Source organism: Ahaetulla prasina, chromosome 2 (assembly GCF_028640845.1).
Source record: "Ahaetulla prasina isolate Xishuangbanna chromosome 2, ASM2864084v1, whole genome shotgun sequence".
NCBI lineage: Eukaryota > Metazoa > Chordata > Lepidosauria > Squamata > Colubridae > Ahaetulla > Ahaetulla prasina.
Genome location: NC_080540.1, coordinates 29,326,148 through 29,354,080, shown reverse-complemented (window position 1 = coordinate 29,354,080; position 27,933 = coordinate 29,326,148). Strand labels below are relative to the sequence as shown.

Here is a 27,933-nt window from a genome sequence, read left to right as displayed (position 1 = left end):
GGAATGGAGTTTTTACAGTATCCTTCCCCTGGAGTGGGGAGGGAATGGAGTTTTTACGGTATCCTTCCCCTGGAGTGGGGAGGGAATGGAGTTTTTACAGTATCCTTCCCTTGGAGTGGGGAGGGAATGGAGTTTTTACAGTACCCTTCCCCTGGAGTGGGGTGGGAATGGAGTTTTTACAGTATCCTTCCCCTGGAGTGGGGAGGGAATGGAGTTTTTACGGTATCCTTCCCCTGGAGTGGGGAGGGAATGGAGTTTTTACAGTATCCTTCCCCTGGAGTGGGGAGGGAATGGAGTTTTTACAGTATCCTTCCCTTGGAGTGGGGAGGGAATGGAGATTTTACAGTATTGTTGCAGGAAATAACGAGACCCACATCTCAGAATCAAAGGTAATTGTATTTTGTCTGCGCAAACAAAATAGATCCAGATGGATATGGCCAAAGCCAAACCTGGACAATTTCCTTACGGACAAACAAGCATTCTTATACTCGGAAAAACACGGAAACATACATCACAAGGGCATCATCTCAGCCTTGATCTTTTATTGGTTCATACAGATGGGGGGGGGGGGAAAGCAGTTTAGACATCTTGCTCTCCCCACTCTTCTTCTGACAGGAAGCTAGCATTTCCTGCTTTGTTTCTTACTTTGCAGCATAACTCGTGCAGTTAGACATAATGTGTGAAATTGTGGTTTGCCCTTTTAACATTGTTCTTCACCTCTTTGTTATCTTAAGAACAATCTCTTTTTTTTTTGTCACAACATTATATACAGGAACATATATTGAAAGGAAACAATAGGACAGGAATGGTAGACACTTTTGTGCACTTATGCACGCCCCTTATAGTCCTCTTAGGAATGGGGTGAGGTCAATGGTAGACAGTTTTTGGTTAAAGCTTTTAGGAGTTGGAGAGGAGACCACAGAGTCAAGTAGTGTATTCCAAGCATTAACAACTTTTTGGACTCGTTCAATTGTATTAATGTCAGAGATGTGGTATGGGTTTCAGACAGATGAGCTGTATTCAAGAATGGGTCTGGCAAATGTTTTGAACGCTCTGGTTAGTAGTATAGAGTTTTTGGAAAAGAAGTTATGCAGAATTAGGTTTACAACTCTTAGAGCCTTTTTTGCTATATAGTTGCAATGGGCTTTGGTACTTACTGTAGATCATTTGATATGAAAACTCCAAGGTCCTTAACAGGGTGGGGGTCATCTGTAAGATAATATCCATTAAGCTTGTACTTAGTGCTTGGGTTCTTTTTTCCAATATGTAAGACTGAGCATTTACTTTTTGGGGTTCTGCCTTAGTCCCCCCTCTGAGACTATTTCCATTTTTTTTAAAATCAGGAAATTCAGTCTCACTATTTCTGGTTTGCGGTTAGCTAAGAACATAACATATAGCACAGATAATACTTGTTAAACTGGCCCCCACCTTTTTTCCTTTCTGACTGCAGTTTAAAACAGCAATTGATCAGAAAAGCAAAAACAGTTTGTATGATTATTCCCAAATTTCATCTTCTTCAGGCATCTCTTCAATCCCAGGGTCCAATCCGTACATAGTCTCCACCATCAGGACTTCCATTTTCCAACTGGGGATCTGGGGCAAACTTATTTCTTATCAGCCCTTCCATCACTACTAATTCCTTCCCAATTGTTACTTCTTTGACAGAACTGATAACTATTTGTCTTAATAAGGAATTATACAAGGCACAAAGCTAGACCTGCTATTCCATATAACAAGAATAACATTTGCTTGACCCAAGCAGCCATATATCACTACTTTGTACTCTGTCCAATCCTGGATGCCCCCACTCTTGTAAATCCTTTGCCACTTCTCTGACCACTCCAGATTTGTTCATGTAAAAAGAACATTCTCCTCCCAAGAATAGACATAAACCACCTTTCTCGGCTGTCAAAAGGTCTATGGCAAGGTAGTTTTTGCAAGACTACTGCTGCTCAGGAGTCTGTCTGATCCTGGACCTCAACCAGGGTTTCTAGCAATCTGATTCAGACTTTGTTGCAACTCTTCTGAGAGTTGTCGAAATTGGATTGTAGAATGGGGGGTATCCTTTTCTGAACGCGTCCCATAAGGGGTACAGGAAGACTTTGTTCCTCACTGACTACACCCATCTTTGGGAAGAGGTGTACCTTGGACATATCCCTGTCCAGTTAGTAGGTAAGCACACATACACATTTCTCCCACATAATTAAAATACCCTATTTTCTCTTAACCATACTATCATGTTCATGGAAAAGGCATGGACTCGATGGTTCCCCTCATTACTCCAGACCCCCAAAGTCCTTGCTATCAATTTGCAGTGGAAGCTCTTTTCTAGGGTCTCTCTCTCTTTTTTTTTAAGTATTCAAGGAGGTAGTGGGAGCTTTCATTCCCAGAGGGGAATGGGAAACAAAATCCTTTCATGTGGAGCCATGGACATGAGAGTGAGGAATATGAATTCTGATAAAACTTTTTCTCTTAGTCTTCATTTCTTTAGCTTACAACAATCAGTGAAGAACTCTGCTCTTTTCTGTCTTCTCTCACAGCAGAAAGAGGCGGGGTGTGTGTGTGTGTTGCAGGGTGGGGGTGGGGGTGCTGCCTTGAGACAAAACTCTTTGTTCTTTTATTCTGCTCTGCAACAGGAAGGGCGGCTGCACAGTCTTAACAGAGTTGGAAGGGACCCCGGAGGCTCTCTAGTCCAACCCCCCTGCCCAGGCAGGAAACCCTATACCATTTCAGACAAATGGTTTTTCAACATTTTCTTAAGAATTTCCAGTGTTGGAGCATTCACAACTTCTGCAGGCAAGTTGTTCCACTTATTAATTGTTCTAACTGTCAGGAAATTTCTCCTTAGTTCTAAGTTGCTTCTTTCCTTGATCAGTTTCCACCCATTGCTTCTTGTTCTACCCTCAGGTGCTTTGGAGAACAGCCCGACTCCCTCTTCTTTGTGGCAACCCCTGAGATATTGGAACACAGCTATCATGTCTCCCCTAGTCCTTCTTTTTAATAAACTAGACATACCCAGTTCCTGCAACCGTTCTTCATATGTTTTAGCCTCCAGTCCCCTAATCATCTTTGTCGCTCTTCTCTGCACTCTTTCTAGAGTCTCAACATCTTTTTTACATCGTGGCGACCAAAACTGGATGCAATATTTCCAAGAAAAATGAAGAAGCTGTGAATTGTTCTGGGAGTTTAGAATTCAAACAGACAGGCACTTGCAACATCATGCCCCAGACTTAACAATTATCAGTAAGAAGAGGAAAAAAGTCTGGATCGTCGATGTTGCAATATCTGGGGCCAGCAGACTAGAAGAGAAAGAACTGGAGAAGATAACAAAATACAAAGATCTACCAAGAAAAATAGCACAACTCTGGCAAAAAAACAAACAAACCCAAAAGTACTCCTACCCTCAAAACGAGGCTATAGAGCACTGCACACCAGAACAACTAGACACAAGAACAGTTTTTTCCCCGAAGGCCATCACTCTGCTAAACAAATAATTCCATCAATACTGTCAGACTATTTACTGAATCTGCACTACTATTAATCCTCTCATAGTTCCCATCACCAATCTCTTTCCACTTATGACTGTATGACTGTAACTTGTTGCTGGCAATCCTTATGATTTATATTGATATACTGACCATCAGTTGTGTTGTAAATGTTGTACCTTGATGAACGTATCTTTTCTTTTATGTACACTGAGAGCATATGCACCAAGACAAATTCCTTGTGTGTCCAATCACACTTGGCCAATAAAAATTCTATTCTATTCTATTCAATTAAGGCAAGATAGTGTGCATCATCCTGGTCAAATCGTTGTCGAGTCTATTTTTCAAAATCTCCACTGATGGAACAGCCACAACTCCAGGAGGAAAACGATTCCATTGATTCATTGTTCTCATTGTCAGAAAACTTCTCCTTAGTTCTAAGTTGGATCTCTCTTTAACAAACTTGCACCCCTTTTTTCTTGTCCTGCCCTCTGGGGCTTTGGAGAAGAAGCCAATGACAGCCCCTCAAGTACTGGAAGAGAGTTAGCAGTGTCATGTCCCCCCAATCCTTCTCTTCCATAGGCTGAACATACCTAGCTCCCTTAAACTTTCATCATAGGATTTTTCCCCCAGAACCTTTTATCATCGTTGTCACTCCTCTCTGCACTCTTTCTAGTATCTCACCATCTTTTCTGTATTATGGTGACCAAAACTCAGCCTTCCATCCTTTATAAGGTAGGTAAAATGAGGACCCAGATTGTTGGGGGGCAATAAGTTGACTTTGTAAAAATATACAAATAGAATGAGACTATTGCCTTATACACTGTAAGCCGCCCTGAGTCTTCGGAGAAGGGCGGGGTATAAATGTAAACAAACAAAAAAAAAAAAACTAGACCCGCTACTCCAAGTATGGCCTCACTTGTGCAGCATAAATTAGTGTGATCACTTCTGGTGATCTATGTATTTATTTATTTATTTTGTTATAACAATATATGTAGGTATCATACAAAAAGATTATATAATATATAAACACATATATGAGTAAATATAAGGAGGTATAAGCATATATGTATATAGGAAGAAGAAAAGAAAAACAATAGGACAGGAACGGTAGGCACGTTTGTGCGCTTATGCACGCCCCTTATGGTCCTCTTAGGAATGGGGTGAGGTCAATAGTAGAAAGTTTTTGGTTAAAGCTTTTAGGATTATGGGAAGAGACCACAGAGTCAGGTAAAGTGTTCCAAGCACTGATGATTCTGTTGCAGAAGTCATATTTTCTGCAATCTAGATTAAAGCGGTTTACATTAAGTTTAAATCTATTGGTTGCCCTTGTATTATTGCAATTAAAGCTGAAGTAGTCTTTAACAGGAAGGACATTACAATAGATGATCCTGTGAGTTAAACTTAGGTCTTGATGTTAAATACTTGGTTGATGCAGCCCAGGACTGTATTGGCTTTTTTGGCAGCTCCACCTGATCCCTGGCTGCGAGAGGCTGTGCTGGGTCTCCCCTCCTCCTGGCCTACGCCCTTCCACCACCCACTCCCCAGGACAAGATAAGATAACCCTCCCGCTTTTCCCAGCCCCGCAGTTCTGCCCCTCCCCCAAGACTGGAAGATTTCCTGATGGCACTTTCGCTTTCCTTTCCCGCCCCCACCTCTCCCGCCTCCCCCCCCCTCTCCCGCCTGTCTATCTAGGTTGCGCCTGGATGTCTGCCTAGCAAAAATGACGACATGGCAATACCTTTTTTTTCTACCGGTTGAGATTAGCCAATCACCAGCTTTTTGCTCGATATTGTTTACGTTGTCGATCATCCGGAGCGTTTTCTTTCTCTGCCTGCGAATTCAGAAGAGCGGAGCGCACTTTGAGGATGGTGGCAAGGATGGCTCTGCGCTCTCTGTCGCTCCTGGTGTTGGTGGCGGTTGCGCTGCGGGAGAGCTGCTTCGGTGAGTCCCTTTGCAGGATTCCGGGGTTCCCTTTTTTTTCTGCTAGTGGGAAATCTTTCTCTTTCTCCTCCCTCCCAAAAGTTTATTTCCAGAATGAGAATCCTAATTCGGTCCTCTTTCTAATCCGCTCCCCCTCCTCCTGGGGCCACTCTCAGAAGAGACCCTGGATGGGACTCTGCTGCCTCCCCGCTGCCCGTCTCAAGAGATGCCCCTCTGGGAGCAGGACAAGGGTAACCCCTCCAGATCTCAGTCCAGTCTACCTGGGCCCCCCGAGCACAGTTCTCCCCCCCCCTTCCAAAAATGGAAGTTGTTAGAAAGTGGCATTTGCACTTTGCAGGTGATCAGGTCAGTTTATGGACTTTCTGACTCCCTTCGCCTAACCCCTCCGCCTGGGTTGCCTTTCTTGACATTGGAGGGGCTTTGTGGCTTCTGGTGCTGGGAGGACCCGGCTGGTTTCTCAAATTGGTTCCGTGTATCGGCAGAGGCGGAGACTGGTGCAATAAAGCAGGGGTCCCCAACCTTGGCCACTTTAAGCCTGGTGGACTTCAACTCCCAGAATTCCCCAGCCAGCTGGGGAATTCTGGGAGTTGAAGTCCACCAGGCTTAAAGTGGCCAAGGTTGGGGACCCCTGCAATAGAGCGATCAGAATAAAGGCCGCCCTGTGAATGGAGCAGGAGAAGAGTCTTGGAGAGAAAGGCTCCATTGATGAAGAATCTTCCTAAAGATCTCTCCTTTCTCCTCGATTCCCTGCCGCCCCCTCCAAACCCCAATATCTCTAGAGCTTTTTTTTCTAGGACAGGCAGGCCACAATACTCCTTTTTCCATTTTAGGAGCGCTCATCGTGGGACAGTTTGCAGAGTCAAAAATAATTAAAATTTACTATTATTCCTTAGTAATGAGGTAGGGGCCTTGGGGGGTGTTCCTAGTTGTTCCTCAGAGAAAATATCAGTGCAGCAGCTTTTCAAAAGGCATTTAAAAAGTTGTCAGGATCTTACTGATAAGCACTTAGACTTATAGACCGCTTATCAGTGCTTTTACAGCCCTCTCTAAGTGGTTTACAGAGTCCACATATTATCCCCAACAATCCTCATTTTACCCACCTCGGAAGGATGGAAGGCAGAGTCAACCTTGAGCCAGTGAGATTTGAACTGCCGAACTGCAGCTAGCAGTCAGCTGAACTAGCCTGCAGTACTGCACTCTAACTATTACCCCACCTGGGTTAGAAGTAGAAGAAGAAAAGCACCTCTGCATAGTGACCATGAAATGAACCGGTTGGACACAGACAGATCCAAACTGACCAGCCGTTCCTGATATGAAGAGGAGTCAGGATTGTGAGGATGCCCAACCTGTGTTCCATTCATACGTTCCTCCTCTCAGGCAGACTTCAGACTTCCTCATTGCTCACCCCCACAAAAGAAAGAAGCGGGTTCTAGATTATGTAGAGGCCAATCCCCCCTCCTTCTGTTGGAGAAAAACTCTGATCTGTTTTGTCAAATTATTCATGAACTGGAAGAGACATGGTGTTGTGGCTCCCGCCCCTGAACCTGGCCCCATGCCCGAAAGTGCCTTGGAGCCGGGCCTGCTGCCAGAAAGTGACTCGGAGCTGGGCCTGCTGCCAGAAAGTGATTTGGACAGTGAGGGGGAAGGGCCATCAGGACTTACCTCGGACGCACCGGCCTCCCTGGATCAGCTCCAGGAGCCAGAAGCAGGCCAAGAGAAAGGGATAACGAGGCCTCCTTCTCCTGACTCTTCCCCCCCCCAGGCCACACCTGCAGACCAAGCTGACAGCAATCAGGCTTGGCTCAATCCCAGGTTTCGTAGGCAGGAGAGAAGAGAACAATAGAAGCAGGGGAGGGGCAGGCCTAGGAAGTGCTGAGTCATGCAGCCACACCCCACAGGATATAAAAGGCAGCAAGAGCTGGTGTGTCTCTTTGTATCAGGCAAATCCACGGATTGATTAGAGATGAAGGTTGTGACTCACCAGCATCTTGGCAGCTATCGAGGGCTCTTGGCAGACGCTGATTCTTTTGCTGCCAGAGCCAGCTAATTAAGCCATCGTTCGGACGGAGGCGAGGAGGACACAACACATGGTAACAAGATCAGCCAATGAATAGGCATAACAACTAAATCAGCCGATTGGGAACTGAGACAGACTGGAGCCAGGGCGTGTCTTAGTCTGCAGCTTCTGAGTCTGTGCAGAGAAACTGAAACCAGAGTGTGTTCTGTCTGCTCCGCTGAAATGAAACTAACTGTTTTCTCCTGCCTTGTGTTCTGCCTGTAAATTCTACCACGTTGCAGAATCAACTATTGGTATTGGAAATACTTCATCTGTTATTATGCATATAAAGAGGTTAAGGAATCCAGCTGAATCAGTTATCTGTGTTTTTCTTCTTGGACTGGGAAGGATTGGGAGACAATGCTGGAGGGAATGGGCAGCAGGACTATTTATTTCTCTGGACTGTGTAAGTCCTACCTTTTTCTGCGTAGACCCAGGTTCTGCCCAAATAAGTCCCATGAATGATTGTGAAAATCTTGGGTGCCCTGGAAAGAGCTTCCACAATGGACTCCTTTTTCAGTTTTAAGCAGACCGGCATTATTGGTGGCCTTCTGGAACTTGCAGCTTATCAGGTTTCGCAGGAGCGTCTTATTTTCCTTTGATTCTTTTAATCCACTTACAAGCTGTTCTTTTCCTGTTCGTTGCGCAGGCCTGGAGTCTTGTTGTGTCTCGTCCAATCTCACCTCAGCCGGGGTCTCCTTATCTGCTTCCGAACACGGAGGAATGTTCTAGTATGCCTCCCGGCCCCAGCCCTGGCTCCATGCCCAGACAGGCTGAAGAGGAAGAAATACCTCCAGCCCCCAGCTCTGGCTCCATGCCCAGGCAAACGCAGCAACTAGACCCCTCCCCCTCCTCCACAGCATGTGAGCCTGAGGGAGGTCTATTACCAACAGCTGCCGACTGGAGTGACCCCTCGTGTCAGAAGACTTGATAGGCGGAGGCAACAGAAGGAAGGGAGGGGCAGGCCTGGATAAGTGCTGAGTCATGGAGCCATACCCCATGGCCTATATAAAGGATCTGCTTTCTGGCATTCTCTGAGTCAGGCAAAGTCTAAATATATCTTGCTGAAGTCATTTTCTGGTCTCCTGCCTGCCCTGAGGACTTTGCTAGGACTTTGGCAGAGCTGCAGAGGCATGCCTGATTCGGATTTCCCTGACCCGGCTGTCAGCAGAGGAGTGGGACACGACAAGTCTTTTCCGTATTTGTATTTTTACAGTTTAAGTGTAAACAGTGTCTTTTTGTGGGAGTTTCCCCCCACTCTTCCTCTCCCATTATCTCCCCTCCCTTTCCCTCAGTGGTGGAATTCACATTTTTTTATTACCGGTTCTATGGGCGTGCCTTGGTGGGCATGGCTGCAAAATCCCTATTCCCACCCCACTCTGGAGCCAGCCAGAGGTGGTATTTGCCGGCTCTCCGAACTATCAAAATTTCCACTACCGGTTCTCCAGGACCTTGCAGAACCTGCTGAATGGCACCACTGCTTTCCTTCCTTCCCCTTTGACTTCTCCCAGGTCTCCTCTTCTTCCTTCTTCCTCTCCAGGCACTCAAACCCTTTCTGTGCCCCATGGGACTAAGTAGGAGTGAAATCTAATTTTTTTTTGCTACCGGTTCTGTGGGCGTGGCTTGGTGGGGCGTGGCTTGGTGGGGGGGTTCATGTGACTGGGTGGGCGTGGCTATGTGATTGGGGGATCAAACAACAGAAACTCACTAGCAATGTCCTGCTGGAGCAAGGTTGGACTAGATGATCTCCAGGTCCCTTCCAGCCCTGGATTATCCTCTGAAGCTGCGTCTAATAATAATAATAATGTTTTAATTTGTATACCGCCCTTCTCCCGAAGGACTCAGGGCGGTGAACAGGCAAATAAAATACAAACAGACATACACAATAATTTAAACAACCCTTAAAAAACTGATTCAAATTTGCCAGAAAATTTAAAATGACATTACACCCCATAAAATTACAGAAATTTAAAACCCATCAAAATTCAATTAAAATTTAAAAAATTTAAAATTACACTCAGGCCAGTCCAGCCATATGAAATAAATAGGTTTTAAGTTCGCGGCGAAAGGTCCTGAGGTCAGGTAGTTGTCGAAGCCCGGGGGGAAGTTCGTTCCACAGGGTCGGAGCCCCCACAAAGAAGACCCTCCCCCTGGGGGCCGCCAGTCGACACTGTTTGGCTGACGGCACCCTGAGGAGTCCCTCTCTGTGGGAACGCACCGGACGCTGGGAGATAGAGGCCGGCAGTCTAGTGCCAGGTTTGTACTCCTTCCTTCCTCCCTCCCTTCCTTCCTTTCTTACCTCCTTTATTTCTGTCTCTCTCTCAAAAATGAACCCCACCACACACACCTCGTTTTCCCTTCCAGCAGGCTTGCTAGGCAAGCCAAAAAACGGGGTGGGGGGGTGGGAAGTCCGTTTCTTCTTCCAGCAAGCTTGCTAAGCAAGCCAAAAAACGGGGTGGGGGAGAGTCTGTTTTTCCTCCCCAGAAACCTGCTGGGAGGAAAAACGGACTCCACCCCCCCCCCAGTTTTTTGGCTAGCACTCAGCTGAGCTCCGCGATCATCAAAAGCTTTTTTTTTTTTTTACTTTTAAAGCATTTTATCTTTGGCCGAAAAAATGCTTTAAAAAAAAAAAAAAAAACCTCTGATGATTGCGCGGCTGAGCTGGGCATGGGCCGGGGCGGGGGCAGGGATTATTGCTACCGGTTCTCCGAACCACCCGCCGCCATCGCTACCGGATCGCGCGATCCGGTCCGATCCGGGAGCATTTCACCCCTGGGACTAGGGTCCTTCAGCTGAAGCCCCCTAACTCTGCTCCTCTGGCTCCCTTCCAGGTTTCTCTTCTCACTCCCTGAAATATTTCTACACCGGCATCTCGGACCCCAATCAGGGGCTGTCCCACTTTGTCGCTCTGGGGTTTGTGGATGATCAACTCTTCAGTTCCTATGACAGCCACAGCCGGAGGATGAAGCCTCGAGTCTCCTGGATGGAGAAAGTGGGGAAGGAGGATCCCCAATACTGGGACAGTCAGACCCAGATGGCACGTGGCCATGAGGACATGTTCAGAGTAAACCTGGAAGTTCTGAGGAGTCGCTATAATCAGAGTGAAGGTGAGTGATGGGTCCGGTGGCTCTTCTTGCCCTATATTCCCCCCCCCCCAGGAAGAGAGGGGGAGAAAGGGGGAACCCTCCCTTAGGAAAGGCTGCTTCCTCACCTTTTAAAAAAGTATTTTTTAAAAAAATAGTTTATTCTTTTTAAAATTAATATAAGAGCGTCCTTGTTCCCATAACTGAGGTTTTCCGCAGATTGCAGTCACTAAAAACATTTTAAAGTTATCCATCTAGGTTGGTATATAGATATGGATATGGATGCTGATATGCACTAAGGTAAAGAACAGAGCAAAATCTCCCCTCCCCCATGAAAGTTGGGAGGCCTTGGTGGACAACCTTCTGTGGGGGAGGAAGGGAACCACAGTTCTCTTTCCCCTCCCCGTCAAAGGCAGGTGGATCCTAAAAAGATCCAGTCCTTCTGTTTGGAGAAGAAAAAGGACCTACTGGAGAAATGAGGGAATTAAGTATAGAATAGATCAGTGGTAGTCAACCTGGTCCCTACCGCCCACTAGTGGGGGTTCCAGCGTTCATGGTGGGCGGTAGGGATTTTGTCCGATACTGAAGCACTTTCCTTTTTTTTTAATTTAATTGACTTTTTAAAAAAATTTCATAGCATTATTTAAAAACATTTTCATTAGGTTTTCATAAAATTCCCTGTGACAATTTAAATTTCTGAAAATATACTATTTGCATCGCCCGTTCATAAGTTTAGTTCACGTTACGTAAGTGAAACTAAATGGCGCTATAGTGCGACCGCAAACAAAAGAACCTCGTCCCAGAATAGCTCGCGGATCTCCCTCCACACCACCCAGCTGTAACAGACAAGCAGACCTGGCAGCCGGTGCCCCACCCCCAAACACAATCCACGATGCTCGAGAGGCATGCGCAGACGACGATACACGACGCATTATTGTGGAATCGGTGGGCGGTTAGAAAAGTTTACTACCAACAGAGATACAAAAGTGGGCGGTAGGTATAAAAAGGTTGACTATCCCTGAATAGATCCACCAGGGAAAGACTAGATCCTTTTTTGGCATCTGCTCTTTTGGAGGGACAAGTTTGGCCCAAATGCCAAGAGCTTCTTCTCAACTTTCAAGTTGGAAGAACTAACTGGGAGCCAAGTGGGTTGGGTGTCCTTAGAGGGGGCTCAGGACAATTTGGAGCGAGGAATTGCTATGGAGGATAGCAATCAGGGTGTCAGTCCCTCCCTCTTGTCTCAAAGACTCTGTAGAGAAGGGGGGATCTCTCCAAACCATCCTCCTGGCCATTTTTTTAGGCCTTCACACGTTTCAGTGGATGTATGGCTGTGAACTCCGGAGAGACGGGAGGAAAGGAGAGTTTATGCAGTATGGCTACGATGGGAAGACCTTCCTCGCCTTTGACAAGGAGACCCTCACCTGGGTGGCTCCTGAACCCCAAGCCCAGATCACCCAGAGGAAATGGGATGCTATTCCAGGAAACAATGAGAGACATAAGTTCTACCTGGAGGAAATCTGCATTGAGTGGCTGGAGAAGTACCTGTTCTATGGGAAGGAGATGCTGCTGAGGACAGGTGAGCATCTGGATCCAGGCTGGACTTCCCTCCTTTATGGCCAGATTTCTTGTATACATTCAGCCCCTTTGGGTCCCTGGTCTGCAGCCTGTTTGCCCTGGAGAGAATCCTCCCCTCACCCCCTTCCAGCATCTCTCCATGACGTAGGAAGACCTCTTTGGTTCACATTGTCAGGCAGCCATTCAATGGACCAGGAAATGCAGCCTCTGCCTGGTGGGTATCTGTGTGGATCAGGCAGGAAAATCACTTGGGGTGCCCTGTTCACTGCCCAGAATGAGGTGGCAACAGGACCACTTGGGGTTCTTCAGTGGAACTCCCCATTAGCCGAAACAGAGTCTACTCTAGTGGGATGCATGGCTTTGATTTCCTCCCATCAATTCTTCTTCCCTTCACATCCCACAGGGGTCTCCCTCCCTCCCATGCTTGCACCTGATGATGCACTTCCGACCCCCACCACTAGTGGGCACCTACCATTAATAGGACATTATCAGTGTCTCACTGGGACGAAAAAGGCCAAAATGGGGGCGGGATGGGTGGGTGGGGAAACCCTAAGGATTCTGTGGATCATTCTCTTCAACCTCAAACCGCTTCCTTATTTTTCGCTTTAGGGACTCCTCTTCAGTGGTGGGTTTTAAATTTTTTTTTTACTACCGGTTATGTGGGCGTGGCTTGGTGGGCCTGGCATGGCTTGGTGGGCGTGGCAGGGGAAGAATACTGTAAAATCTCCATTCCCTCCCCACTCCAGGGGAAGGCTACTGCAAAATCCCCATTTCCTCCCCATCAGCTGGGACTCGGGAGGCAGAGAATAGATGGGAGCAGGGCCAGTCATAATTTTTACTACCGGTTCTCCGAACTACTCAGAATTTCTTCTACAGGTTCTCCGGAACTGGTCAGAACCTGCTGAAACCCACCTCTGCTCCTCTCCCTGAAAAGCAACTCCCTCCCCCACCTTCAGAAACACTCACTCACTCCACAGAGCTTTGTGCTCACACTAATAATAATAATAATAATAATAATTTAATTTTTATACCGCCCTTCTCCCGAAGGACTCAGGGCGGTGAACAGGCAGATAAAGATAATACAATTCATTACAATAAAAACACTATTTAAAAAACTTATTCAATATAGCCTAAATTTAAAATACAATACAAAATGAAAAATAAACCCCAATAAAATCCATGTTTAAAAAACCCTATTTAAGCCAGTCCTGCTCGGAAGAATAGATATGTCTTAAGCTCGCGGCGAAAGGTCCGGAGGTCAGGAAGTTGTCGAAGTCCTGGGGGAAGCTATAATATCCTCCCCCTTTCTTATCTCCGTGTGTCTTATTATTTTCCACTCAAAACTACCCCTCCCCCACTATGCCCCCTTCCCCTCTGGGCTCCTTGATCCCTCCAGGATAAGCATGTTAAGATCAGGCTCCATTGCAGAATCTTCCCTACAATTACCAGCAGCCACTGCCTGCCCTGGGAGCATTGTCTTGCTCTCTCTTCTGTTCTAGTGGAGAAGCAGAATCTCTTTTCCAAATTGACCAGGGTAGAATTGCAAAATCCCTGAGCCGGGGGTAAAATGCTCCCGCTTCGGACCGGATCGCCCAATCCGGTAGCGATAGCGGTGGGTGGGAGAACCAGTGGCAAAAATCCCTCCCCCCGGAATGCCCAGCTGAGCTGCGCGATCATCATGGTCTTCTCAGGGTGTCGTCCGCCAAACAATGTCGGCTGGCGGCCCCCAGGGGAAGATCCTTCTCTGTGGGGGCTCCTACTCTCTGGAATGAACTTCCCCCTGGCCTACGCCAAGTGCCTGATCTTCGGACCTTTCGCCATGAGCTAAAAACATACTTATTTATTCAAGCGGGACTGGCTTAATAGTTTTATTAATTTTAATTGGGGTTTTATTGTGTTAGGGTTTTTAAATTTTTAAATTTTTAATGTTGGCCTTTTTCTAATATGCTCTGTTTTAAATTTTTTGTTTTAATTGTATATATTCTGAGTTTTTATCTTTTTGGCTGTACACCGCCCTGAGTCCTTCGGGAGAAGGGCGGTATAAAAATCTAATAAATAAATAAATAAATAAATCAGAGAGGTTTTTTTTTAAATTTTAAAAAAGCATTTTTTTTTTCCGGCCGAAAAAATGCTTTTAAAAGTAAAAAAAAAGCCTCTGATGATCATGCGGCTCAGCTGGAATTGTCAAAGCCTTTTAAAAGCATTTTTTCTACAACCTTTTCGAACAAAGAGGTTGTAGAAAAAAATGCTTTTAAAAGGTTCTGGCGGTCCCAGCTGAGTTGCCTGATCGCCAGAGGCTTTTTTTTTCTTATAAAGGCAAAAAAAATGCTTTTAAAAGAAAAGAAAAGCCTCTGACGATCAGGCAACTCAGCTGGGATCGTCAGAGCCTTTTAAAAGCATTTTTACAACCTCTTCGGCCAAAGAGGTTGTAGCAAAAATGCTTTAAAGACAAAAAAAGTTGGCCATACCCACCCAGTCACATTAACGCCCCCCCACCAAGCCACGCCCACAGAACCGGTAGTAACAAATTTTACATTTCACTATTGCCCTGAGCCCCTGTGTGGTGGTACTGGTTGCTGTTGTTTTGAAAGGGAACTTTAAAAGAGCAGCTCCAAATTTCCCATCCACCTTCTAAGCACTGGAGGGGCTGAGAGTTAATTCGAGGGGTGTTGTTTCTGCAGAGCCCCCAGTGGTGACGATAATTAGCAGGACGGAGGTGGAGGATGGGATGGAGACGCACGTCTGCCAAGTCCACGGCTTCTACCCCAGGGAGATCGATGCCTCCTGGACGAGGGACGGGGAGGTCTGGCTGCAGGACACCTTCCATGGGTTTGTGGTCCCCAACGCGGATGGGACCTACCACAAGTGGCTCGGCATCCAGATCGATCCCAAAAAGAGGGACCGCTATCGGTGCCACGTGGAACATGACGGCCTGCAGGAACCTCTGGACGTAGCCCTGAAGGATGAGAGGCTGCAGGGTGGGCTCTTTGGCAGGCTGGAGGGTAGTGGGAGAGACTTGAGTCTCCCCACCGATTGGGAAGATTGTTTGGGGATCTCTTTTAACGGCCTGCTCTTTCTCCCAATTCAGTTCCAAAATCCACTCTGGGGCTCATCATCGGCTGCGTTGTGGCTGCTCTTATCCTGGTGTGTGTGATTGCTGCAACTTTGGTATTTCTCAGTAAGTATCTTTTTCTGGGGAGAGATTTGATTTGTTTCACTGGTCCCAAGGGTTAAGCAAAGTCTCCATTTTCCTTCCATTTTAATAATGTTCTTCTCTCCTTTTCCTTATTTCTCTTTTTACCCTGCACAAAGTCAAACCCTTCCCTTTTCTCCCTCCTCCTCTCTTTCCCTTGTCTAATAAAATTACCAAATCCACTTTCCTTGCACTGGTTTGTTCCAGTGGAGGAGAAGGGAAACTCTCCCTGTTGGATTTCTCGGCGCCTTCATTTGTTGGAAGAAATATCCATCTGGGTTCAGTTCCAAGTGGGGACAAAGACACTGGAAACATGGAGGCTGCTTGGAAAGATGGTTTAATGGTGGTCAGGATCACATGACTTGAGTTCCTGAACAGAAAAGGGAGAGATCCTGTGTGCTCCCTGGCTTTGTGCTTTTTCTGAGCTTTGAACTTTCTGGGGCACAGGAAGAGTACCCTGATTGGCTGTCAGACTCCCAGGGGGTGGGGGTCTTAGCTAGCCTTGCTGGCTGATGTAATCTTCCCAGGTGCCATGTGGTGAGTTTCAGTAGCTAGATGGGTTCTAGCCTTGCTGGCTGATGTAATCTTCCCAGGTGCCATGTGGTGAGTTTCAGTAGCTAGATGGGTTCTATTATGATGCAGATGATGGTTGACAAAGGTGGGGGGAAATGAGTGAGCTTAGCTGAGGCTTTAATGGCCCATTGACAAAGGTGGGGGGGGAGTCAGGAAGTTGCAGGGAGCTGCTTTGTCTTTAAAACATGTTTCTCCATTTCTCATCCAGGGAAATATATTCTGCCTTTTTAAATATTTTCTAAAATATTTCATTCTTCTAGGAGGGGGGTGGGTGCTAAATTCCTACACATTCAGGCAGGGAAGGCAGCCCACAGTCTGCATGGCCCCCTTTGGAGGAAAGAGCCCTCAATTCTTTGGGGGGGGGAAGGGAACAGGGAAACCACTGGCAATGCCATGATCCCCAGTGGTTAGAGACTCTTCTGGTGGCAGAGCTGAGATCCAGCTGACTCTGGAAGGGGGAGGGGGTTTTAAGATCAGTGGTGGGTTTCAATTTTTTTTACTACGGGTTCTGTGGGCGTGGCTTGGTGGGTGCAGCATGGCTTGGTGGGCGTGGCTCGGTGGGTGTGGCAAGGGAAATTTCCTCCCAATCAGCTGGGACTTGAGAGGCAGAGATTAGATGGGGGTGGGGCCAGTCAGAATTTTTTTTTTAATTAAAAAAGTTTTATTTTAACATTCATATCCAATAACATATTTAATGTACCATCATATACAATTAATCGGACCTGCCCGGTCACCACCCCCTTCTTTTTATCTCTCTTCCCTTCTCTACCTTCTTCTACTTTCCACAACCATCCTCCCCCTCTCTTATCTACATCCTCTCCTCCTTCCTCCCTACTCCTTTCTTCTCCCTCTTCTATCCCTCTTCCTTCCTTTCCTCTTCCTCCTCTTCTCTTTCCTACCTCCTTCTCTCTTCTACTTCCTTCTTTCCCATCATTCTGAAGTGTAGCCAGGCAGCTCCGATCTTACATTAATTATACTTCTTCAATCATCTTTGTACATTAACCATCAATCCATTTTCTACCCTCATCCCCCCTCCCACTCCCTTCCCCTTCCTCCCCCCACCCCCCGGGACTTCCCAGAACCGAATACAGGGTATGAAACTAACAACAAAAATTAAAATATAACACAAATCATAATCCATAGTCACTCCTTAAAACCTCAAATCCCCTTCCAGAAACAAAGAAAATATATTTCTTCCAATCCATTATATATCAGACCATTCCACTCCTAGAGTTCTCAGAAATTTCCGATTGAGTTGGTGCTTGTTCTTGAATAAAGTACATAGTTTTTAATATCCAACCTTCATCAATCAATATCAAAACAACGTTCCATCTTCCAATATTCACCAAGGGTTCTTCTAAAATGTCTTTCTTCCTTAAGCAGTCTCTCAAAAATAGTTCATATTTCCAACTTAATTCCAGTCAGAATTTTTAATACTGGTTCTCTGAACTACTCAAAATTTCCGCTACTGGTTCTCCAGAGCTGGTCAGAACCTGCTGAAACCCATCTCTGGTTGAGATGCACCCAGTTGGTTAGGATTTGGCATCCCATGAGACCCCAGGGCAGGGGAGGTGGGGTATCAGTGGTCCTCCGAGGGTTTCTTTTGGCATTCAGGGGCCTTGCAACCGAAGCGATCCCAGCTTTAGAAACACCCTGGGTTCACTTGGGGAGCGAGGCCCTGAGTTCGCAGGATCGGTTGGGATTGTTGCTACCATATAAGCCTTCCTCCTCTGTGGCCACCTCCCAGCCTGAGTGCTGGATGCCATCTGAGGGTTGGAGATCTCCTCCCCCGTCAAGGGATTTCGGCTGGTGGGGTCCAGGCAAAGAGCCTTTTCTGCCGTGGCTCCTGCCCTCTGGAACGCCATGCCTCTGGAGGTGAGATCCGCACCCATCCTTCTGTCCTTTCTGAAGAGGCTGGAAGACCAGCCTCTGCCAGCCGGCCTGGGGCCCCAGGGGATTAGGCAGACCCCCACCTTCTCCCCAGGTGCACTTTGCTCCCTCCTCCTCCTCCTCCTTCTCATCATCTTGGTTGACTGGATTTTCGTGTAATTTTAAATGTATGTTTTTTAGTTATTATTTTTTAATTATTATTATTTTGTCACAACATTATATACAAGCACATACACTGAAAGGAAACAATAGGACAGGAACGGTAGGCACTTTTGTGCCCTTATGCACGCCCCTTACAGACCTCTTAGGAATGGGGTGAGGTCAATGGTAGACAGTTTTTGGTTAAAGCTTTTGGGAGTTTGAGAAGAGACCACAGAGTCAGGTAATGTGTTCCAAGCGTTAACAACTCTGTTACAGAAGTCATATTTTCTGCAGTCAAGATTGAAGAGGTTAACCTTAAGTTTGAATCTATTGTTTGCTCTTGTATTATTGTGACTGAAGCTGAAGTAGTCTTCAACAGGAAGGACATTGCAAAAGAAGACATTGCCAAAAAAAAAAAAAAAAGGAAGGACATTGCAAAAGAAGACATTGCCAAAAAAAAAAAAAGGAAGGACATTGCAAAAGAAGACATTGAAAAAAAAAAAGGAAGGACATTGCAAAAGAAGACATTGCAATAGAAGACCATTTAAAACATTAAAATGTTTTACATGGTCTTCTATTGAATTCTGTTGGAAGTTGCCTAGATTCAGCTTGGAAAGCTGGGCAGCATAGAAGTTTAAGAATAGAAAATGATAGCTATGATAAATTGATTGATAGACAGATAGATAGATAGATAGATAGAGGAAGCAAGGAAGGAGGTAGGTAGGCAGACAGACATACAGGTAGATAGAGGAAGGAAGGAGGTAGGTAGGTAGGTAGAAAGATGGACATACAGACAGAGGAAGGAAGGAGAGAGGGAGGTGGGGGAGAGAGAGAGAGAGACAGATACACAGACAGAGGAAGGAAGGAGGTAGGTAGGTAGGTAGATAGGTAGATAGATAGATAGATAGATAGATAGATAGATAGATAGATAGATAGATAGATAGATAGATAGATGATAGAGAGAGAGGGGAGGGAGGAGGGGGGGAAAGTGCCAAGCAAGCAGGCAGACAGACAGAGGAAGGAATTAGGTAGGTAGGTAGGTAGATAGATAGATAGACAGACAGACAGACAGACAGACAGACAGACAGACAGACAGACAGACAGATAGATAGATAGATAGATAGATATAGGTGAAATAGAGAGAGAGACACACAGAGGGGTGTGTGGAAAGGATAGATGGAGGAATGGAGGGATGGATAGCTTGGTTCCCACTGAGAGATCCGTGAAGCTGCAGAGGTTGAATGGTGAAGAGAGATTTCTCCTCCTCAGAGGATCCAAACAAGGCAGAGACTCACTCAGTGTCTTTCTCTCCAATGCAGGAACCAACCAGGCCATTTAGCAGTCCTGTCACAGGTGAGTGGTCCCATTGGGGGCCATATGGTGGGCGGGGAGGGGAGGGAAATGAGGAAAATGAGGTCGAATGACCAACTGCTGGTGAAGATACTTTGGGAAATCCCTCTTCTCTCTCCTATTCATGTCACTGAGCCGCCTGATCCTGGGAGGTGCCACAGTCTGGCCTTGCAGAATAAGAGTTTGAGGGGAAGCAGCGCCCACTCAGAGCCCCAATGCCTCTCCCCCATATTCCTTATCTCAAATACTGCGAGGTAAGGAATTTGGGGGGAGATGCATTGGGGGCTGCGTAGGGAGTCTGCCTGCCCCCAGACTCTTCTCCTGCAAGGCCAGACTGTGGCCAGGCCCCTCTCAGGATCTGATTCTCTTGGGTCAGGAGGCTGAGAGACCTGCAAAGAGGAGAACTGAGAGTCCCCAGCAAAAGGGGAAGGGAGGAACGGGGGACACAAGGGACTTCCTGAGGGCCCTACAGTCATGGATGAAGAGGGGGGGCAGTGGTGGGATTCAGCCGGTTCGCACCACTTTGGGAGAACCGGTTGTTAACTTTCTGAGCAGTTTGGCAAACTGGTTGTTGGAAGTAATCATTAGGGCAGAGAACCAGTTGCTAAATGACTTGAATCCCACCACTGAGTGGGGGAGGGGGGCTTCTTTTTCCTCCTTGAGTCCCTCTGGGAATCTCTCCCTCCAGATGTTGAAGGAAGACCTGGACCCTCTGGAGGCCTTGAATCCATTTGCACCGGAAGACAGTGAATTTGACTCCCGCCAAAAGCAGCTAGCTGACTTGGGCCAGTCACAGTCTTTCTCAGCCCAACCCACCATATAGGCTGTGTCGTGGAAAAACCCAATGAAAACGACAAGAGACAGTAACACAAACAAACAATAATTCTTACTTCCAAGATTCAGAGGCTTATTTCACTAATAATTTGGACCATAAGCAATCATCATAGCATATCGTAACAACAGAACTGACATTAACAAGCCATTGCAATGGGGTCCAGTGACATAGGAGGTCTAGCAGGGACAGCTATAGGCCAGAGGGCTCCAAACCAGGGGTGAAATGCTACCGGTTTGCTCTGGTTCGGGCTAACTGGTAGTGATAAAAGCTACCAGTTCGGGCAAACTGGTAGTTTAAAGAGCTACCAATTTGGTCAAACCAGTAGTTAGCTACCGGTTCAGGCGAACTGGTAGTTTAAAAAAGCTACTAGTTCCTCCGGACCCGTATTTCCGACAATCAGCTGTGCCGCATGGTTTAGCTTTGCTAGAAAGCAGGAAATCCTGCTTTTTAGCGAAGCTAAATCACGTGGCACAGCTGAGTCTCCTCTCGCTGTTCTACTTACCTTCCCAAGCCTCCTTTTGGCGTGTACTGTGCTTGCGTGTTTGGAGCGTGTGTTTGGCATGCAGGTGTGCACACAGCACACATGAGCGGCCAGCGAACCTGTAGCAAACCAGTTCAGGTTTCACCACTGCTCCAAACTCATTTGAAGCCACACTTTTTATACTTTTCTGCACATATTTTACAGCTTACTTCCTTGTTCCTTCTTACTAACCGTCAATCCCCACATATACCCATGTACATCTGAAACCTCCATCCATCTGCTACTTTCAGATTCTTATTTCTCATGGTTTTCATCCTTCTTGTTCCAAATATACTCATGTCTACTTTGCACAAATTGCAACTTGTTCGGCAGATTACAAATATTTCTAGTACATTGCGAAATTATCCTAGCTGAAAGCTTTGGTTCATGTTTCATTCTTGGGTCTGCGATCTTCTCCTTGGGCCCTATCAAATCCAATAAACCAATGGAGTATTTTCCTTCTGGCTCAGGTGGTAGTTGGGAAAATAGGAGGAGGTATGTCCAATGTCTTGAGCTATTTATAAAAATAATAAACACAGGATAAAAATAAATAAATTCACGGATTTAACTCTCTCCCGACCCCGATGTCTGAAAGAAAAGCAAGATCTTTACAAAAGGCCAGCAGGATTCAGTCTGATCTCAGATAAAACAATATTCTAGGAGCCAAGTGGGAGAGCCTTTATGGTGCCGTTCCTTTTATAATGTTAAGGATAACACTTCAACAGCCATAACAATGAAATAGGAAATTATAAGCAGAAAAACTTAAGTTCTTTTTTAAAAAGAAGAAATTTTGTGTATCTTTATGGGGGGGGGAAAACCCCTGCAAACCGCTTTCCAATATATGTATGTTTGTTTGTTTGAAAAGATTTGTACAGCTGCCAATCTCAAAACAACTTTAGGCAGCTCACAAAAATAGTTAAACTACAAAGAACATAAAAATGGCATGGCAAAAACTTGGTGCCTCGGATGTGAGGGTCCTACCAGGCATTACTCACGCAGATTCAGGGGCCGATGCATTAAACACTGAGGCCCTTTCGGGTCCTTTCTTGGCCAGCACTGATCCTCTTTAGCTTTGAAGCTGTAGGGGAAGGTCTGTAAGGGGCGTGCATAAGAGCACAAGCGTGCCTACCGTTCCTGTCCTATTGTTTCCATCTATTATATCCAATTAATATAGTTATTACATACTTATGCTTATATATACTTATATATTGTATATGTTCTGTTTCCCTTCCCCCAATACTCCCAGCAAAGAGTCCGTCAGAGGCCTTCCTTTTTTTTCCCCTTTTATTTACATAGATACATGTCCTGGCCACGTCTACCCACGGGCCTGCCAAGTTTCTGGAGATAACGAGGAAATTATAGATAAGGCCAGAATTACTCACGAATATATTCTTTCCTCCATTGAAATAGTTAGCTCGCGCCAATTCATTAGCTCGCATAACCCATTACTTTGTCCAAGACAAAAACCAGGAAGTCCGCCTCCTATTTATAGTCTCTGCAGATGTCACTGCATGACAATTATGACTTGGCTTTGTCCCAACTCTTCCGCTGCTGCGCACGGCGATTACGCCTCGTGACCTTGCATCGCTCCAAAACTGTTCTTGGGCGTTGCCAAATCAGAAGGAGGCTCCATGGAATCAGGCTGTGCCGGCCTCCCCATCCCTTTGAGTGGGTGCCAGGGAGGAAAGGGCTCAAGAGAAGCAGGGCTGGCCAGGTCTTCTCCTCACTTTCTGAATCATCCGAGTCCAGGAGTCTGGGTCCAGGAACCTGGGTCACAACACTATCCTCACCGCAGGGCCCTTCCCCGGGCTGACGATCGGGATGCGGTCGGGCTGGGTTCTGCTCATGGAAGGCCTGCACCAGGTCAGGGGCATGAACGCCGGAGGCATCTACCCAGGAGAAATCAGTCCCGTATCCCTTCCACGCGATCAAATATTGGAAACGACCCTTCAGCCAGCGGGAGTCTCGTCGCTGTGGACTTCGTATTCCTCCGATCCGTCCTCGGCGACAGTGACGGGTGCTGTTGGGCACCGAAGGGGACTCGGTGTGGCCTCAGGAACCAGAAGGGACCGGTGAAAACGGGTGGATCCGCATGGATCGTGGCAGGGTCAGTCGGTAGGCTACCGGGTTGATGACTGCCTCGACAGGGAACGGCCGATGAATCGGTGGTCCAACTTCTTTACCGGGCGGTCGGACGGGAGGTGTTTGGTGGAGAGCCACACCGGTCTCCAACTGCCAGCGGGGCGTTGCCCGTCGGGAGCGGTCGGCGGACCGTTTGTAATCCTCCTTTGCCCGATTCAGCTGCTGGCGTACCAACTGTTGGACCGCATGCAATTCCGTCAGGAAGGTCTGCGTTTGGGAACAGGAGAGTCCGGTGGTGCCAGAGGAAGAGCAGCGGATGGTACCCACATTGGCAAAGAACGGGTCATCTGAGTAGAGGTGTGCTGAGAGTTGTTAAAAGCAAACTCCGCCAGGGACAGGTAGTCGCCCAGTTGTCCTGTTGCTGGTTGATGAAGCAACGGAGATACTGTTCCAGTATACCGATGACCTTCTCTGTACCCCGTCGGTCTCCGGATGGTGCGATGGACGACAGACATACCTGCACCTCCAACGCGGCCATCAGGCTCTTCCAGAAGCGGGCTGTGAACTGAACTCATGTCCGAAACCACCCTGTCCGGTAGACCATGGAGGCGGAAGATGTGCTGCAGAAAGAGGCGGGCCGTTTTGCGGCTGTGGGCAGTCCGCGGCATGGGATGAAGTGTGCCATCTTGGTGAGCATGTCCACCACCACCAGCACCGTGGTGAACCCAGAGGACGGCGGCAGGTCTGTCAGGAAATCCATAGAGATCGCCCCAGGGTCTGTCGGGTGTCGGCAAGGGCTGGAGGAGCCGGGGCCCCGTGGCGGTCTTGGCTTGCCGGCACGGTACGCAGGATGTCACGTAGGCATGTATATCATGCCGCACTCGGGCCACCAAAAGGTCCGTGTCACCAGGTGGAGGTCTTGAAGAACCCAAAATGTCCTGCTGCAGGGTTGTCGTGGCACTGGGTCATGGCGAGGGCTCGGAGTGGTCCTGTGGGCACATATAATCGCCCGAAACTTGAGTAAGTCCTCCTCCAAGGTCCAAGGAGGCGTGGGGCCCACCTCCGCTCTCCTTTGCTGCGACCAGGCGTCCTGGCGCTGCGCCTCGCACCTGGGCCCGCAAGTCCACTGGCTCCGTGCTGCGGCCAAGGCTTCTGCCGGCAGCACTGTCCGTGGAGGAAGGGGGTCCTTGGCGCAGAGGTACTCTGGCTTGGGACAGGGCATCCGCCCTCCGGTTGTGACCGCTGGGAATGTAGGTCACGCGAAGTTGAACCGGGCAAAACAACGACCACGGATCTGCCGCTGGTTCAACTTCCGAGCTGTGGTGAGGTGCTCGAGATTCCGATGGTCCGCTCGACCTCCACCTGATGTCGGGCCCCCTCCAGATGGTGTCGCCAAGCCTCGAATGCAGCCTTGATAGCCAGCAACTCTTTTTCCCAGATAGTGTAGTTGCGCTCGGAAGGGTTGAGTTTCCGGGAGTAGTAAGCGCAGGGAAAAAGTGTGCCACCATTCGTCGGAGCCTGTAGCAGCACCGCTCCCAGAGCCACATTGGACGCGTCCGTTTCCACCACAAAAGGCCGGAGCGGGTCGGGATGCCTCAGGACGGGTTCCGTGACGAAGGCTTTCTTGAGGGCTGTGAATGCTTCTTGCTGCGGGGGACCCCACCGGAATGCAACCTTCTTCCTGAGGAGCTGGGTAAGTGGAGCTGTCAGTGTGGCGAAGCCCGGGATGAAGGTCCGGTAGTAGTTGGCGAAGCCCAGTAGGCGCTGAACATCCTTCACCCGACGAGGGGCTTCCCAGCTACACAAAGCTTCTACTTTACATGGGTCCATGGCTATGCCCTCGGGCGAGATGATATGCCCGAGGAATTCTATGGAAGTCCGGAAGAAGACGCATTTCTCCAGCTTCGCATTGAGTTGTTGCTCCCGCAAGCGTTGCAGAACCAGACTGACGTGTCGAAGGTGGCTTTCCCTGGACCGGGAGTAAATCAGGATGTCGTCGAGGTAGATAACCACGAACCGATCCAACATGTCTCGGAACACGTCGTTCATGAAGTGCTGAAAAACGGCGGGAGCATTGGTCAACCCAAATGGCATGACAGTGTATTCGTAGTGTCCGTATCGGTGCGAATGCCGCCTTCCATTCGTCTCCTTCTCGTATCCGCACCAGGTTGTAGGCCCCCCGGAGATCGAGCTTGGTGAAGATCGTGGCCTCCCGCAACCTTTCCAGTAGCTCCGGGATGAGCGGCAGGGGGTAGCGATTCCGCACCGTAATGGCGTTTAGCCGGCGGTAATCACAGCATAGGCGCAAGTCCCCTGTCTTCTTCTTCACAAAGAGGACCGGGGCCGAGAGAGGGGACTTTGAAGGCCGGATGACCCCTCGGGCCAGGTTTTTGCCCAGGAAGTCCCTGAGGGCGGCCAACTCGGGCCCCGACATGGAATACAGGCGTCCCACAGGCAGTGGTGCGTTGGGCAGAAGGTCCACGGGGCAATCGTGGGGCCGATGCGGGGGTAGTCGGTCCGCCTCCTTCTCGCTGAACACGTCGGCGAAGTCCGTCAGCTCAGGAGGCAAGGTGATGGCAGCGGTGGGGACGTTCTGGCCGGCACAGGTGTGGCGGATGTGATCGACGCACTGCAGACTCGGGAAAGAGATGGTGTTCGCGACCAGGCCACCTGAGGATCGTGGGTCCGCCAGGCCAACCCAAGGACCAAGGAAAATGAAGGTCCGCCGTGACATAAAACTGGATCGCCTCCTCATGGTCCCCAATAGCCAGGCGCAAAGGCTGGGTGGCAATTTAATGGGGCCGGACACCAGTTCTCGCCCATCAATTGTCTCTACCCGCATCGGAGGGTCCACGGAACCACGGGACCGCAAACTGGGTCACAAAGGCCTGGTCCATAAAGTTTGTTGTGGCCCTGAGTCCACCAGCGCATGCGCCTGGAGCCCGTCCGACTGGTTCCCCAACCATATCCGTGTGTCCAGAATCAGATGCCGAGGGGCCCAGAGTCTACTTCCAACGTCCAGTGGGGCTTAGTACGTGCCCGACCTAGGGTTTCCCGGTCGGGCCTGCTCCGCTTCGATTGGTCACGCTGTGATTCGGGACGGCGTCGTGCCCCACTTCGCTTTCTGGGGCAAGAAGCGGCGAAGTGGCGGGCTCCCACAGTACAGGCACAATCCCCTTGGCGCCTCGGTTCCGCTCCTGGGCTGTCAGGCGAGGTCTGGCCGCTCCCAACTCCATGGGCTCTTCCGCAGCGGTTACAAAACGTGGGGCGACCCTGGGTGCTGGTGGTGCAGGAAGTGGGGTGCAGATGTCGACGGCGGGTCCCGGGGTGCGACGGACGGTCGCCGTTGCAGACGGGCATCGAGGCGGAGACAAAGGGCACCAAGTTGTCGAGGGTCCGGGCGCCTCCACGCGGGCCAGCTCGTCTTGCAATTCCTCTGAGAGTCCCTCCTGAACGCTGGCCCACCAGCGCTGCATCATTCCAGTCAGAGTCCTGGCACAAAAGACGAAATTCGCGATGTACTCCTGCAGGGGCGTTTCCTTGACTGAGTTCCTTAAGGCGCCTGGTTGCCGTCAGCATTCGAACGGGTCCTCATACATGGTGCGAGGTGCTGCCAAAACGCTGTTGGTCCGCCAGCAGGGGCTGTCCTGGAGCAAGAGGGCGTGGCCCATCGAGCAGCCGAGCCGGAAAGAAGGTTAATCACGAAGGCCACCTTAGCCCGGTCGCCTGGGAAATCCTCTGGCCTCATAGCCATGTAGAGCTGGCACTGTCCCAAGAAGGTCGGGAACATCTCAGGCTGCCCAGAAAACTTATCCGCACGGTTATCGGGCACTTGCGGCGAGGAGGAGGAGGAGGATGGGGGGCTGCAGGCACATTCCTGGCAGCAAGTTGGCCTGCCAAGTGAGCCACTTGCTGCTGGAGCTGTTGATTAGCCGCTTGTAGCTGCTCTAACTGCTGCTGTACCTGCTGCTGATCCATCTTTGGTGGAAGATGTTTTAGTCAGGTCTTGGACAAAATGTTCTGTTTCCCTTCCCCCAATACTCCCAGCAAAGAGTCCGTCAGAGGCCTTCCTTTTTTTTTCCCTTTTATTTACATAGATACATGTCCTGGCCACGTCTACCCACGGGCCTGCCAAGTTTCTGGAGATAACGAGGAAATTATAGATAAGGCCAGAATTACTCACGAATATATTCTTTCCTCCATTGAAATAGTTAGCTCGCGCCAATTCATTAGCTCGCGCCAACTCATTACTTTGTCCAAGACAAAAAACCAGGAAGTCCCGCCTCCTATTTATAGTCTCTGCAGATGTCACTGCATGACAATTATGACTTGGCTTTGTCCCAACTCTTCCGCTGCTGCGCACGGCGATTACGTCTACGTGACCTTGCATCGCTCCAAAACTGTTCTTGGGGCGTTGCCAAATCAGAAGGAGGCTCCATGGAATCAGGCTGTGCCGGCCCCTCCCCATCCCTTTGAGTGGGTGCCAGGGAGGGAAAGGGCTCAAGAGAAGCAGGGCTGGCCAGGTCTTCTCCCTCACTTTCTGAATCATCCGAGTCCAGGAGTCCGGGTCCAGGAACCTGGGTCACAACAGTATAGTTATTTCATGCTTATGCTTATATATACTGTTGTGACAAATAAAAATAAATAAATAAATTAAGGGGCATGCATAAAGAGCACCAGCGTGCCTACCGTCCCTGTCCTAATGTTTCCTTCAGTTGTATTCATTTTATGTATTCAATTCTGTGGTGGTCTTTCATGATGTAAGAGTCAAAACACGCGTTCTTCCTCGGGATGAGAGCCCAGAGTCAAATCCAAAGCTCCCTTTTATTATAATTCATGCAAGGGATGTAGAGATTATACGTGCAGGTTGTTTAGTTGTTTAGACCACTAGCAGCTGAACCATGTGAATTTTAGTCTCCTGCCTCTGACTTATTCCCAGGGAATCTCTGCTCTGTAACACACATTGTTACAGGTAGCCGATGAAAACAGAGAAATCATTTTAGGTATCTATCTCAGCTTAGCACTCACTGAATAGGCAGCACCTCAGCCAATCATATATTGTTTCACTGTATAAGCATGCATCTTCACTGACCTATCGTGATGTTACAAGTATGTATTCCCTTGCATGAATTATAATAAAAGGGAGTTTTGGATTTGACTCTGGGCTCTCATCCCGAGGAAGAACGCGTGTGTGACTCTTACATCA

General features: G+C 48.3%; 1 protein-coding gene across 1 annotated transcript; it reads left to right on the top strand.

Moving 5' to 3' along the window:
* The first annotated feature begins 4,146 nt into the window (after positions 1 to 4,146).
* On the top strand, positions 4,147 to 27,660 carry LOC131189862 (H-2 class I histocompatibility antigen, Q9 alpha chain-like). Its single transcript, XM_058166415.1, has 9 exons — positions 4,147 to 4,220; positions 5,181 to 5,429; positions 10,317 to 10,592; positions 11,869 to 12,144; positions 14,825 to 15,121; positions 15,232 to 15,321; positions 19,260 to 19,293; positions 19,979 to 21,861; positions 27,324 to 27,660. Exons 2-7 carry the CDS (start codon positions 5,354 to 5,356, stop codon positions 19,277 to 19,279), a joined length of 1,035 nt encoding a protein of 344 aa, XP_058022398.1. The 5' UTR covers positions 4,147 to 4,220; positions 5,181 to 5,353; the 3' UTR covers positions 19,280 to 19,293; positions 19,979 to 21,861; positions 27,324 to 27,660.
* The last annotated feature ends 273 nt before the right edge of the window (positions 27,661 to 27,933 follow it).